The sequence below is a fragment of the Oncorhynchus mykiss genome, chromosome 2, assembly GCF_013265735.2.
Source record: "Oncorhynchus mykiss isolate Arlee chromosome 2, USDA_OmykA_1.1, whole genome shotgun sequence".
In the NCBI taxonomy this organism is placed as follows: Eukaryota; Metazoa; Chordata; class Actinopteri; order Salmoniformes; family Salmonidae; genus Oncorhynchus; species Oncorhynchus mykiss.
The window spans coordinates 50,899,638-50,914,307 of record NC_048566.1 but is presented as its reverse complement, the minus strand read 5'-3'; the positions used below and the strand labels follow the sequence as shown (position 1 = coordinate 50,914,307).

Sequence of the window (14,670 nt, the reverse complement as noted above, 5' to 3'; positions counted from 1 at the left end):
ATTGTAATTGTTGCAGAGGTCTAATTTGGTGAAGAATTGGGCCTCCATCCTTCTTACCAACGAAGAAGAAGCCTCCACTAGCTGGGGATATAGAGGGCTGAATGAAACCTGCCTCCAGTGACTCACGGATGTAATTGTCCATTGCTGCTTCAGGGGTCAAATGCCCCAGAGAGGTGTGGAGCCGGGTAGGAGTTATATGGCACAGTCGAGGGAAGGGATGCTGGAGGACACGGCAAGGCTCTTGGTTGGGGTCTTAGACATTTAGTCTGGCAGTCCTTACCACAGTCTAGTAGGTGTCTCATGGACCAGGAGACTAGTGGGTTTGTAGCACTAGCCAGGGGTACCCCAGGATAAGGGGGTTCTCAAGAGCAGTGATCAAAAGAAAACTAAGTCTCTAAGTGGTTCACCCCAGCCTGTAGTAGAATGGGGTTGGTCTGATTTTCCACCTGACTGGAGCCAATGGGCTGTCCCTCAACGGCTTGAATATGCAGAGGGATGGGACACTTCATGCAGGGGAGTTGTAATTCTCTGGCGAAATCATGATCAATGAATATATCTGCGGCCCCGGAGTCCACGAAGGCTTGAGAATGGTGCCTACAGTTTTCCCAGTGGAGGATTGCGGGCAGTGACAGATGGTGACTGGGTAGTCGGGAGGTCACTGCACAGCTCGTCAGGGTCTCCCCTTGACCTGGCGAGCCCTGGTGTTTCCCGTCAGCTCTGGGCATGTAGTACAGAGATGGCCGAGACCTCCGCAGTAGAAGCGGCAGCCTTCGCATGCGCTTGTCACGCACCTGTTTGCTATGAAGTGTGCGTCCCAGCTGCATGGGCTCCTTAATGCTGGGTTCTGGGGGCTTGGGGTCCTCAGGAAACCGGGATACTGGGGTGGTGTCAAAAAGGCGCTGTCTCATGTGTTCTCAGAGGCGGTTGTTGATCCTGATTGCAAGCATTTTAGGGACGAGGTCCTCTCCTAGTTCCCGAGAGGCCAGTTCCTCCATGATGGAATTAGACAAACCCTGGTGACCTGGGCCTCCGTATTCCACCCACTCTCAGCGGCGAGGGTGCAGAACTCAATGGCGAAGTCAGCCACTGGTCTGGCCCCCTGGCGGATGTTGAACAGTCGACTGGCCGCTTCTCGTCCACTGACGGAGTGGTCGAAGACTTGTCGTAGCTCGGCAATGAAGGCTAATATGGAGCTGCTGGATGGTGGCTGCTGTTCCCACACTGACATTGCCCAAGCCAGGGCCTTGCCCGAGAGTAGAGAGATGATTTAGGTGATCATGGCCCGATCGATGTGGAATAAGGAGGACTGTAGCTCGAACACCAGTGAATACTGAATGAGAAACCCCTTGCATCCTCCTGGGTGGCCGTCATACTCCCGGGCTGGGATCTTGGGTTCCCGGTGCAGGTTCCCTGGAGGAACTACGGTGACACCTGTAGCACTGGGCGGTGAGACTTGGACATTGGCTCCTCCTGGGTTGAGGTTGAACTTTGGTTGGAGTCGGTAAGGGCCTAGAGGGTCTCTGATACAGTGCCTTGGGAAAGTATTCGGCCCCCTTGAACTTTGCAAACTTTTGCCACATTTCAGGCTTCAAACATAAAGATATAAAACTGTATTTTTTTGTGAAGAATCAACAACAAGTGGGACACAATCATGAAGTGGAACGACATTTATTGGATATTTCAAACTTTTTTAACAAATCAAAAACTGAAAAATTGGGCGTGCAAAATTATTCAGCCCCTTTACTTTCAGTGCAGCAAACTCTCTCCAGAAGTTCAGTGAGGATCTCTGAATGATCCAATGTTGACCTAAATGACTAATGATGATAAATACAATCCACCTGTGTGTAATCAAGTCTCCGTATAAATGCACCTGCACTGTGATAGTCTCAGAGGTCCGTCAAAAGCGCAGAGAGCATCATGAAGAACAAGGAACACACCAGGCAGGTCCGAGATACTGTTGTGAAGAAGTTTAAAGCCGGATTTGGATACAAAAAGATTTCCCAAGCTTTAAACATCCCAAGGAGCACTGTGCAAGCGATAATATTGAAATGGAAGGAGTATCAGACCACTGCAAATCTACCAAGACCTGGCCGTCCCTCTAAACTTTCAGCTCATACAAGGAGAAGACTGATCAGAGATGCAGCCAAGAGGCCCATGATCACTCTGGATGAACTGCAGAGATCTACAGCTGAGGTGGGAGACTCTGTCCATAGGACAACAATCAGTCGTATATTGCACAATTCTGGCCTTTATGGAAGAGTGGCAAGAAGAAAGCCATTTCTTAAAGATATCCATAAAAAGTGTCATTTAAAGTTTGCCACAAGCCACCTGGGAGACACACCAAACATGTGGAAGAAGGTGCTCTGGTCAGATGAAACCAAAATTGAACTTTTTGGCAACAATGCAAAACATTATGTTTGGCGTAAAAGCAACACAGCTGAACACACCATCCCCACTGTCAAACATGGTGGTGGCAGCATCATGGTTTGGGCCTGCTTTTCTTCAGCAGGGACAGGGAAGATGGTTAAAATTGATGGGAAGATGGATGGAGCCAAATACAGGACCATTCTGGAAGAAAACCTGATGGAGTCTGCAAAAGACCTGAGACTGGGACGGAGATTTGTCTTCCAACAAGACAATGATCCAAAACATAAAGCAAAATCTACAATGGAATGGTTCAAAAATAAACATATCCAGGTGTTAGAATGGCCAAGTCAAAGTCCAGACCTGAATCCAATCGGGAATCTGTGGAAAGAACTGAAAACTGCTGTTCACAAATGCTCTCCATCCAACCTCACTGAGCTCGAGCTGTTTTGCAAGGAGGAATGGGAAACAATTTCAGTCTCTTGATGTGCAAAACTGATAGAGACATACCCCAAGCGACTTACAGCTGTAATCGCAGCAAAAGGTGGCGCTTCAAAGTATTAATTTAAGGGGGTTGAATAATTTTGCACACCCAATTTTTCAGTTTTTGATTTGTTAAAAAAGTTTGAAATATCCAATAAATGTCGTTCCACTTCATGATTGTGTCCCACTTGTTGTTGATTCTTCACAAAAAAACACTTTTATATCTTTATGTTTGAAGCCTGAAATGTGGCAAAAGGTCGCAAAGTTCAAGGGGGCCGAATACTTTCGCAAGGCACTGTATTTGGGAGAGTTGTTCTTGCTGCTGCCTCATCAGTGCTCCTTGGTGGGTTACAACATTCTTGATCTGGTCTTTGCTGGATCAGCTAAATATTGCGGAAAGAATATTGGTTCCATCAATGTAATTGTCTGCATCATATATTTTTGGGGTAAATATATATATCCATACATACATGCATACATATACACATACACATACCTATATAGACATACATACTTTTTTTAAAGAATATACCTTTATTAATATTCCCCGCAAACCCTACCACCGATCCCCCAATTGGAGTAAACTAATAAACATTTCGGGTTTTATCTTAAATTTATACATCTTATACACATTTTACATTCACAGTTTATTTTTTTGTTTGTTTTTAGTCCTTCCTCTATTTCTGATGTTCGTCCAGTTTGATTTATATTTGTAACTGTGCTATTTCACAAAAGTTCTGAACATATATACATTTTACAGACCCCGTATGTACTACATGTTTTATCTTGCTATTAGTCCCACCCTTCAGCTCCATTCAACCTCTCCCATCTATCTCTCAACATCATCCATTTTGGATTTCTATTTGCCATATATTTTTCAACTGTGCTGTGATGCCTCACAAACAACTTGAACATTTCTATTCTCATAGCTTCTACAGATTGTAAATTAAAAATAAACATTTTTGCTAAAATAATAATTATATTATTGATTGATTGACTATGGCTTTTCAAATCACCCAGTATTGCTGCCTGCAGCGTTAGTTCTAGGCAAATGTTGCAATTCTTCAGCCATTCCTGGACCTGTGACCAAAAATGAGCTACATATGGACAATACCAAAATAAATGATCTAAAGACTCCTCACAGCAGAATCTGCAGAGCTGGGAAGATTGTATCCCCCATATATATAACATTCTATTAGTTGCAAGAATTTTGTATAGTAATTTAAATTGAAAAATGTGAAGTTTTGCATCCGGCGTTGTTTTGCGTATCAATTCATAAACCATGTGCCATGGAATGGGTACATCGCAAATCTCTTCCCAACTATTTTGCAATTTATTTGGCACAGCTGTCAGTTTTTGGTCCTTAAATGTGAAATAGGTATATGTTTTTATTTATCACACTTTTCTTTAACCATTTATATTCTTTAATACAGGGCCGACATACAAGTTCCTTACTTTTTTCCCCTTCTACTTGCCTCCAATTAATTGGTTGTAATTTTGGGTGGGGCAGACATCTCCATATGTCTGTGTTAGCTGCATGTGTGACATAACTCCACTAGTCATATTTATGATATCATTCACAAAAAATATACCTTTTTTTAAACATTTCTTTGATTTTTAATTTTTTTTTTTATCAATAAATATATTTGAATTTAACCACAATATTTGTTGCATTATTTGTTCTGTCTTTTCAGGTGGATTAAACTGAAATTGCAACCAACTTTCTAAGGCTTGTTTAAAAGAAGAAAGATTTTGGAGATTATTTCCTTTTCAAACAATCGAAAGTGGGCCGGTGTAATCTGAATAAAGGGGAAAAGGCCCTTCTTGAACATAGGATGAGACATTCGTACCAATTTACTAGAGACCCCGTTTGGATTTAAGTATAACTTTTATATGACTGATGCCTTTAGTGAGAGGTCTAATGCTTTAATATTTAATCATTTCTGCCCTCCTAATTCATATTCGTTAAATAAATAGGCCCTTTTAATTTTATCTGGCTTGCCTATCCAAATAAAATGGAATATTTTATGTTCATATAATTTAAAAAGCAGGTCACTAGGTGTAGGCAAAACCATAAGCAAATAGGTAAACTGTGATATGACTAAAGAGTTAATCAGGGTGATTTTTCCACAAATAGACAGGTATTTTCCTTTCCATGGTAGCAAGATCTCATCTATTTTTGCTAACTTTCTATAAAAATGTATTGGATGTATTGGAGATCATTTCTTTCTTTTGAGATTTGTATACCGAGTATGTCCACATCTCCTTCACACCATTTAATTGGTAAACTACATGGTAATGTAAAATGTGTATTTTTTAGTGATCCAATACGTAATATAGTACACTCATAATTTGGTTTTAATCCTGAGAGAATAGCAAAAGTGTCTAGATCCTCTATGAGGCCATGGAGAGACTCTAATTGTGCTTTTAAAAGAACATGAATCATCAGCGTACAGTGACACCTTTAGTTTTTAAGCCACGGATTTCTAATCCCTTAATATTATTGTTTGATCTAATCTTAACAGCTAATATTTCGATGGCAATAATACATAGATATGCCGACAGTGGACAACCTTGTTATACTCCTCTAGAGAGTTTAAAACTTTCTGAGATGTAGCCATTATTTACAATTTTACACCTAGGTTTGCTATATATAATTTTAACCCATTTTATAAGAGATTCCCCAAAATTGAAATATTCTAGGCATTTATATATAAACTCCAGTCGTACTTTATCAAAAGCCTTTTCAAAATCAGCTATGAAAACCAGGCCTGGTGTCCCCAATAATTCATAGTATTCTATTGTTTCCAGTACTTGTCTTATATTATCTCCAAAGTATCGTCCATGTAAAAAACCTGTCTGATTAGGATGAATAATATCTGACAATACTTTTTTAATTCTATGCGCCAAGCATTTTGCTACGATTTTTAATCACAACACTGAAGTGTTAGAGGTCTCGTATTTTTTAAATGGACTGGATCTTTATATATATACCCCTTGGGTCCTGTTTCAGTAATAATGATATCAGAACTTCTTGTTGCGTGTCTGATAATCTACCAGTTATGTAGGAGTGGTTAAAACATGCTAATAATTGTCTTGTGAGGCACAATAAGTTAGAGGAAAAACAAAAAGAAATGGAGGAACTTATTCTAGAAAGATTCAGTGTAATAGATTATAAAAATAAAGCAAACTGGATGGAATATGGGGAAAAATGCACCAAATTCGTTTTCAATCTTCAATATAGAAATGCTACCAAAATGTTTTTATTAAAACTTGTTACAAATGACAGAGTCACGCATGATTCACCAAATTATATTTTGAAAGGGGAAGTAAAGTACTTTAAGAATATGGTTTCATTTCAGGTTCCTCCATCTCCTCTAACTGAAACTAATTGTATGGATTTTTTTCCTAATAATATTGTAAAATTAACATCTGTACAGAAAGACTCATGTGAAGGCCAAATGACAGAGGAGGAACTGCTTGATGCAATTGGGGCCTTTATGGTTGGGAAAACTCCAGGGCTGGATGGCATACCAGTGGAAGTATACAAAAAATATATATATACTCAAAGGACCATTATTAGCATGTTTTAAGCCACAAGAGTTGATTTCATATACAGTACCAGTCAAAAGTTTGGACACATCTAGACATTTGCGGGTTTTTCTTAATTTTTTATACTATGTTCTACATTGTACACAAAGGACCCCAGGAAGACTTGCAGGAGAGAGGAGAAGAAGGTTCCTATTTGAAAGCTTGACATTTTTTTTAGCTCACGACATGTTTTATTTTTGAAAGCCATGCTAGAAAGGTTTGGAGACCCCTGGTTTATGGGCTTCACAGAGTTGGTATTGTTTGCTGGCTTTTAGTAAAACCATGTAGATACCTCATAAAACAGGCATGTGTTTGTGCATGCGCGTGTGTTGTACATGCGTGCATAATTTGAGGCAGTTTTATTTTAAAGTGTATTCACATCCCTATCTAACAGCCACACAGGCCTCACCAATTGAACCCATACTAATAGGTATTTTATAGTGTATTTACATCCCTGTCTAACAGCCACACAGGCCTCACCAATTGTAACCCATACTGATAGGTATTTTACAGTGTATTCACATCCCTGTCTAACAGCCACACAGGCCTCACCAATTGTAACCCATACTATTAGGTATTTTACAGTGTATTTACATCCCTGGTCTCTCTCTGTGTGTGTTTCAGGAGAGAAACCATACTCTTGCAACTGGGAGGGCTGTGACTGGCGTTTCGCCCGCTCTGACGAGCTGACACGACACTATCGTAAACACACGGGAGCCAAGCCCTTCAAGTGTGTAGCCTGCAGGCGCTGTTTCTCCCGGTCCGATCACCTTGCCCTACACATGAAGCGCCACCAGAACTAAACTCACGCGCACGCTACGACCACCTGAAATGTCACCAGAACTAAACACGCACACATACGTACATGCACGTGAGCATGTGCACCGGCATAAACACCCAACCACCAACACATCCACCCACACACATGCTACGACCACCTGAAGCGTCACCAGAAGAGAGGGACACATGACCACCATCCTGAAGCCCCAGAATGCATTGCACTGCATGAGGGCCAACACAAAGATCAAAATGTCTGCTCCTCCTTTCAAAGAAATAGGGGACCATGGACACCTGCCTCCAATTGCTCCATGTATTAATGCATGCACATTGTATACCTGTCTGTCTGTATATACAGTTGAAGTTGGAAGTTTACATACACTTAGGTCGTTTTTCAACCACTCCACAAATTTCTTGTTAACAAACTATAGTTTTGGCAAGTCGGTTAGGACATCTACTTTGTGCATGACACAAGTAATTATGCCAACAGTTGTTTACAGACAGATTATTTCACTTATAATTCACTGTATCACAAATCCAGTGGGTCAGAAGTTTACACACACTGAGTTGACATTGCCTTTAAACAGCTTGGAAAATTACAGAAAATTATGTCATGGCTTTATAAGCTTCTGATAATTTGAATCAATTGGAGGTGTACCTGTGGATGTATTTCAAGACCTACGTTCAAACTCAATGCCTCTTTGCTTGACATCATGGGAAAATCAAAGTAATCAGCCAAGACCTCAGAAAAAAAATGTAGACCACAAGTCTGGTTCATCCTTGGGAGCAATCACCACATTCAACTGTACAAACAATAGTACGCAAGTATAAACACCATGGGACCACGCAGCCGTCATACCGCTTAGGAAGGAGACGCATTCTGTCTCCTCGAGATGAACGTACTTCGGTGCGAAAAGTGAAAATCAATTCCACAACAACAGCAAAGGACCTTGTGTAGATGCCGGAGGAAACAGGTACAAAATTATCTATATCCACAGTAAAACAAGTCCTATATTGAATTACCCTGAAAGGGCTCTCAGCAAGGAAGAAGCCACTTTTCCAAAACCGCTATAAAAAAGCCAGACTACGGTTTTCAACTGCACATCGGGACAAAGATCATACATTTTGGAGAAATGTCCTCTGAACTGTTTGGCAAGAATGTCCGTCATTATGTTTGGGGAAAAAGGGGGAGGATTGCAAGCCAAAAACACCATCCCAACCGTGAAGAACAGGGGTGGCAGCATCATGTTGTGGGGGTGCTTTGCTGCAGGAGGGACTGGTGCACTTCACAAAATAGATGGCATCATGAGGATGGACAATTATGTGGATATATTGAAGCAATATCTCAAGACATCAGTCAGGAAGTTAAAGCTTGGTCGCAAATGTTTCTTCCAAATGGACAATGAACAAAGCATACTTCCAAAGTTGTGGCATAATGGCTTAAGGACAACAAAGTCAAGGTATTGGAGTGGTCATCACAAAGCCCTGACCTCAATCCTATAGAAAATTTGTGGGCAGAACTGAAAAAGCGTGTGGTCAGGCCTACACACCTGACTTAGTTACACCAGCTCTGTCAGGAGGAATGGGCAAAAATTCACCAATTTATTGTGGGAAGCTTGTGGAAGGCTACCCAAAACGTTTGACCCAAGTTAAACAATTTGAAGGCAATGCTTCCAAATACTATTTGAGTTTGTAAACTTCTGACCCACTGGGAATGTGATGAAAGAAATAAAAGCTGAAATAAATCCTTCACTCAACTATTATTCTGACATTTCACATTCTTAAAATAAAGTGGTGACCCTAACTGACCTAAGACAGGGAATTTGTACTAGGATTAAATGTCAGGCATTGTGAAAACTAAGTTTTAATGTATATTCTAAGGTGTATGTAAACTTCCGACTTCAACTGTATATACAGGTTAAAATTCAGACTACTAGGATTGCCCACAAATGTTATATATACAGTTGAACTTCAACTGTGGAACTTCAGCTGTGGCACCAGGGCCTTCCACTGTGGAGTGGGAGGCCCTGGTGCGCAAATGAGCAAGAGGACATTAGTGTCTAGTTTAAGAAACCGATTCCTCACGAGTCCTCAACTGGCAGCTTCATTAAATAGTACCCCCAAAACACCAGTCTCAACGTCAACAGTGAAGAGGCGAATCCGGCCAATAAAATAAAAGATTATGATGGGCAAAAGAACACAGACACTGGACAGAGGAACTCTGCCTAGAGGGCCAGCATCCTGGAGTTGCCTCTTCACTATTTAAGTTGAGACTGATGTTGTCCACTTGCTCAGTTGGGCACCGGGGCCTCCCACTCCTCTTTCTATTTTGGTTAGAGCCTGTTTGTGCTGTTCTGTGAAGGGAGTTACGCCATCCCATCTGGTTTGCCCTTTGTCGGACCATAATTTGTTTTTCAACAGGACAATTACCCAAAACACACTTCCTGGCTGTGTAAGGAGAGAGTGATGGTGCTGCATCAGATGACTTGGCCTCCACATTCAATAGAATCTTTCGGAAGTAATGTTTATATTTAGAAACAGTCATGTAATGTTTATTATTATTCCATATCACTATCTATGTATAAATGAAGAGTTTCATTCCAAAATCCTGTGTGTATATATATATACATTTTCAGAAATGTTGGTAAATTAGCTTTCATTGTTTACAGAAATTATGAAAGAGATGGGTGTGTTTTTTCACTATCTAATCATGGCATGGGGTTGTTCAATGACAGACATCTATAAAATATATTACTTGATAATAATAATGTTTTTTGGCTAAATGAAATATATGTGCCCCACTCTCAGCGTAATAAGTAGTACTGCTAGGTTTTACATAGTCAAGCGTAACAAATAACATATTTTTTTTATAAAGAATTGTACAAATTATACATTATAAAAAGTAGCAAATACGGTAATATGAGATCTGTATGTAAAACATTTACACTTGTAATTTAGCAGGCGCTATTATCCAGGGCGACTTACAGTAAGTGCATTCATCTTAAGATGGTCAGGTGAGAACACCACATATCAGTCAAATGCTGTAGGATATGAGCATTCCATTCCAGCTAAACAATGGTTGTATAGTGTTTTGTAAAAATGTATTCATAAAAAAATCGGAGAACATTCATATTTTACACACACATGAAGGTACCCATAAGCAATCATGATGAAGTCAATTCTGATGAAAAAACACAGATGTGAAAAATTGGTCAATAGTGTTTTTTTAGATAAACTCTAAATTTATTGAGTTCAACCTACTACAGCTCAAAATACATTCTATAGCCATATACATTTTTTTTTACCTTAATACATTTTGAAAATAGAATCGTCCCATACAGACTTTGATATTTACAAATCTGTTTTTATATTATGTATTGTAGCCTGATGAGAGTTTATCTTTTTCTAGTGTGTGTGCCAATGTGATTCGTTCAGGTTACCATGTTCAAAGATATTGGCAGCAGGGTATGAGACGATGCCCAACCACTCCATGGAAATGTCACTTTTTTTACACTATTGGTCACAATAATTATTCATTAACGTAATGATGTTGGATGGACACATTTTTGGTATATATAGTACAATGTATACATATTGGTCAAAGCAGAGTACATTTAGGGATGGGTTCCCAGGAAACCACCCCTGTATGCTGTGAATTGTTTTCACCTGCAAGTGACGATTGGCTGACCTTTGAAAGAGGGCTGGTAACTGTTCACCCTAAGTTGCCCTTATACCTATGTAACTACTTAGTAATAACTGAACTAAAGGGCTTAAGTCATATCTGTTTGGGCAAAACCCACAAATGGTTTTATACTGTGTGTCTGTCATTCTGTCTTTATGAATGGAATCTGTCTGTCTCCTCTGTTATGACCTTATCAATGTTTATACCATAAAGCATTCTTCCAGTTTATACCATAAAATCCATTCTTCCAGCCAGTACCGTAGGCTACCTATCCCTGACTTCCCACTAGGACTGAGTGTCTGTACCTGTGTTGAAACATGAAGGCACAATTTCCTTGACACCGCTTAAGTTAAAACATCAATAGGCCTCCCGAGTGGCACAGCTGTCTAAGGCACTGCATCGCAGTCTGGGTTAGGGGAGGGTTTGGCCGGCATGTCCCATCGCGCTCTAGCGACTCCTTGTGGTGGGACGAGGGCATGCACGCTAACTTCGGTCGTCAGCTGTACAGTGTTTTCTCCAACACATTGGTGTGGCTGGCTTCCGGGTTGAGCAAGCCGTTTGTCAAGTGCTTCTTGGCAGGGTTGTGTTTCGGAGGACGCATGGCTCTCGTCGTTCGCCTCTCCTGAGTCCGTACGGGAGTTGCAGCGATGGAACAAGACTGTGACTAACAATTATAGTCACATTGTCTGTCATCATGGATCAAACTCTATGAACTTGACAATGACATACTCAAACCCTTTCAGTGGAGGGAAAGGTGTTTGGCCATGGTTTCATTTATGTGGCCATGCAGAGCAGACGGGGCCGGGATGAGTAACCTGACAGAAAATGGCATATAGGCAACTACAATATTTGGTGCATGTTGGATAGGACAGAATGTTACTCTGCTAAACACAGAATTGCGAAATTGAAGGATGAACTAATTTCACTAGCAACATACACTTTGAAAGCTAGCTAGCTAATTTAAACATCATTATGTTTTGTCCTAAAACTTTTACCTGAATTGTATTTCCTTTGACAGCTAGGTTTATTATTGTAGAGACACCTTTGCGTTGGTAACAAAACTAAGGTCATGCAGCAGCATTAGTACTGGTAAAGCAGTGATTTACTCACTGAGCTACATAATAACTTATTTCAAATGGATTTGCTTCACTGCACAGTTAGCTATGCTAGCTATAGCTAGATAGCCAGCCAAACTTGTATAGTTATTGAGCAACTGCTACTTGTTAGCTAGCTAGCTACACTCTTGCTGTAGCGCCGCCGTGCACGTCTCCAGAAACAACGGTGTCCCAGCTGCATTAACATTTACCTATCCACTCAGAATAATATAGCTGATTTCTACCGTTTCACCAGCGTCAGCCCAGCCAACATCTCTTAACAGTTTAAGTGAATTTCAGACCGCAGTAAGCTACAGTAGCAACAGGTTGGTAACAGAATACCTATACAGATTTTTTTTAATTAAAATACATTTTTGGGATGCAAAAACGGGATAAATAATTTATTTTTTATGCATTTTTAAAATGTATTTTCATGTGTGACATACATCTGTAAATGTATTTGGAATACATATATGTGTGGAAATAAATTATTTATATTTCACATATATTAAACATTTTCACATGCATTTTTCTCTGTATATAAGGAGCCCATACTTGTTAGCTCGAAAATGTTTGTAAGGAAGGTAGTTCCAAATTGACTAAAGCCTGCCCCATAACTGTCACGTAAGTCAAAGGACTTACACGTCATTGACACGGATTTCCACAAAGTTCCCACTTCGTATTTCCCACTTCAAACCCAAATATATCATACTTTGACTTAAACAATCAATTATTGATTTGCATCGTTGCAAAAATCATGGGTAAGCTCTGCTGGCATCTTCCAGTTGGATTTTCGCTGGTGTGGGCTTTTAATATCTATTTATTATATAATGTTCTTTATGTGACCATTAGTTGAAAAACAATTCTTCTGAGGATACATTTTCATCAAGCGATCTAAGGAAAGTCTGCTCACATCATTCAGAATGCTATTGGAGCAATATATTAGGGCTATTGGAGAATTTTATGCATCTCTCATATGAAAAAGATGCTTTCTACTGTGTGGCTGTAGCCTGTATCTGCTGTTCCCTACTGAACATGTCTATGGCTGGGATTCAATCCAAGACGCACTAAAAAGCAGCATGTTGCTGTTGACTTTTAAAGGTACATTACGCTTGAGCCGACATGCGTAGCATTTACCATTAATGTGATAACTGCAAACGTTTGGGAAATGTCCTTTATAGGGCACATGGTCAGCTGTCTAATGCGCTGCTATATAAGACGACTTGGAGAATCCCGGCCTCTGAACTGTTCTCAGTTCATGGCCATTTCTCTTCCGAAGAGTAGAACCTATTGATTTTGGTTTCCATGGAAGTGGAATAGAAGTCCACGGAACTATTAACCCAATTTCTGATGTCAGGTTTGATTGCTAAATAGTCACTCCTCCTACAATATCTCATAGCAGATAACACTTAGATAAGTAACAGAGAAATCATATCCAGCTTTAAAAATGAAGGAACATCAACACGAAAACTGTATCTAGTTGAAATCTCTTTATTCATTCTCAGGATTTCACAACAACAAAAATAATACAATACACAAAAAAGTTAAACAGGTAAACAATGCTACCACTGGTGACAGAACAAATAAGTTACAGAGGTAACAAGATAAATAGCACTACCAACGTATCAGTAGCATGCAGTGAACATCCACAATGATCCCCAACAATATAAACCCACAGACTGACAGTGCAGATGTAACAAGATAAATAGCACTACCAATGTATCAGTAGCATGCAGTAAACATCCACAATGATCACCAACAATATAAACCCAGACTTACAGTGCAGATGTAACAAGATAAATAGCACTACCAACGTATCAGTAGCATGCAGTAAACATCCACAATGATCCCCAACAATATAAACCCACAGGCTGACAGTGCAGATGTAACAAGATAAATAGCACTACCAACGTATCAGTAGCATGCAGTAAACATCCACAATGATCCCCAACAATATAAACCCACAGGCTGACAGTGCAGATGTAACAAGATAAATAGCACTACCAACGTATCAGTAGCATGCAGTAAACATCCACAATGATCCCCAACAATATAAACCCACAGGCTGACAGTGCAGATATAACAAGATAAATAGCACTACCAACGTATCAGTAGCATGCAGTAAACATCCACAATGATCCCCAACAATATAAACCCACAGACTGACAGTGCAGATGTAACAAGATAAATAGCACTACCAACGTATCAGTAGCATGCAGTAAACATCCACAATGATCCCCAACAATATAAACCCACAGGCTGACAGTGCAGATGTAACAAGATAAATAGCACTACCAACGTATCAGTAGCATGCAGTAAACATCCACAATGATCCCCAACAATATAAACCCACAGGCTGACAGTGCAGATGTAACAAGATAAATAGCACTACCAACGTATCAGTAGCATGCAGTAAACATCCACAATGATCCCCAACAATATAAACCCACAGGCTGACGGTGCAGATGTAACAAGATAAATAGCACTACCAACGTATCAGTAGCATGCAGTAAACATCCACAATGATCCCCAACAATATAAACCCACAGGCTGACAGTGCAGATGTAACAAGATAAATAGCACTACCAACGTATCAGTAGCATGCAGTAAACATCCACAATGATCCCCAACAATATAAACCCACAGGCTGACGGTGCAGATGTAACAAGATAAATAGCA

At 40.1% G+C, this 14,670-nt stretch overlaps 1 protein-coding gene across 2 annotated transcripts in view; it reads left to right on the top strand.

Moving 5' to 3' along the window:
• LOC110491182 (Krueppel-like factor 5) overlaps positions 1-7,672 on the top strand; it is a 47,640-nt gene extending 39,968 nt beyond the window's left edge. For both annotated transcript variants that reach the window (XM_036950164.1, XM_021564533.2), the window contains one exon: positions 7,063-7,672. In XM_036950164.1, coding sequence (XP_036806059.1) covers positions 7,063-7,241 — 179 coding nt within the window. In that variant the 3' untranslated portion in view covers positions 7,242-7,672. The remainder of the gene's footprint in view (positions 1-7,062) is intronic.
• Positions 7,673-14,670: the final 6,998 nt, after the last annotated feature.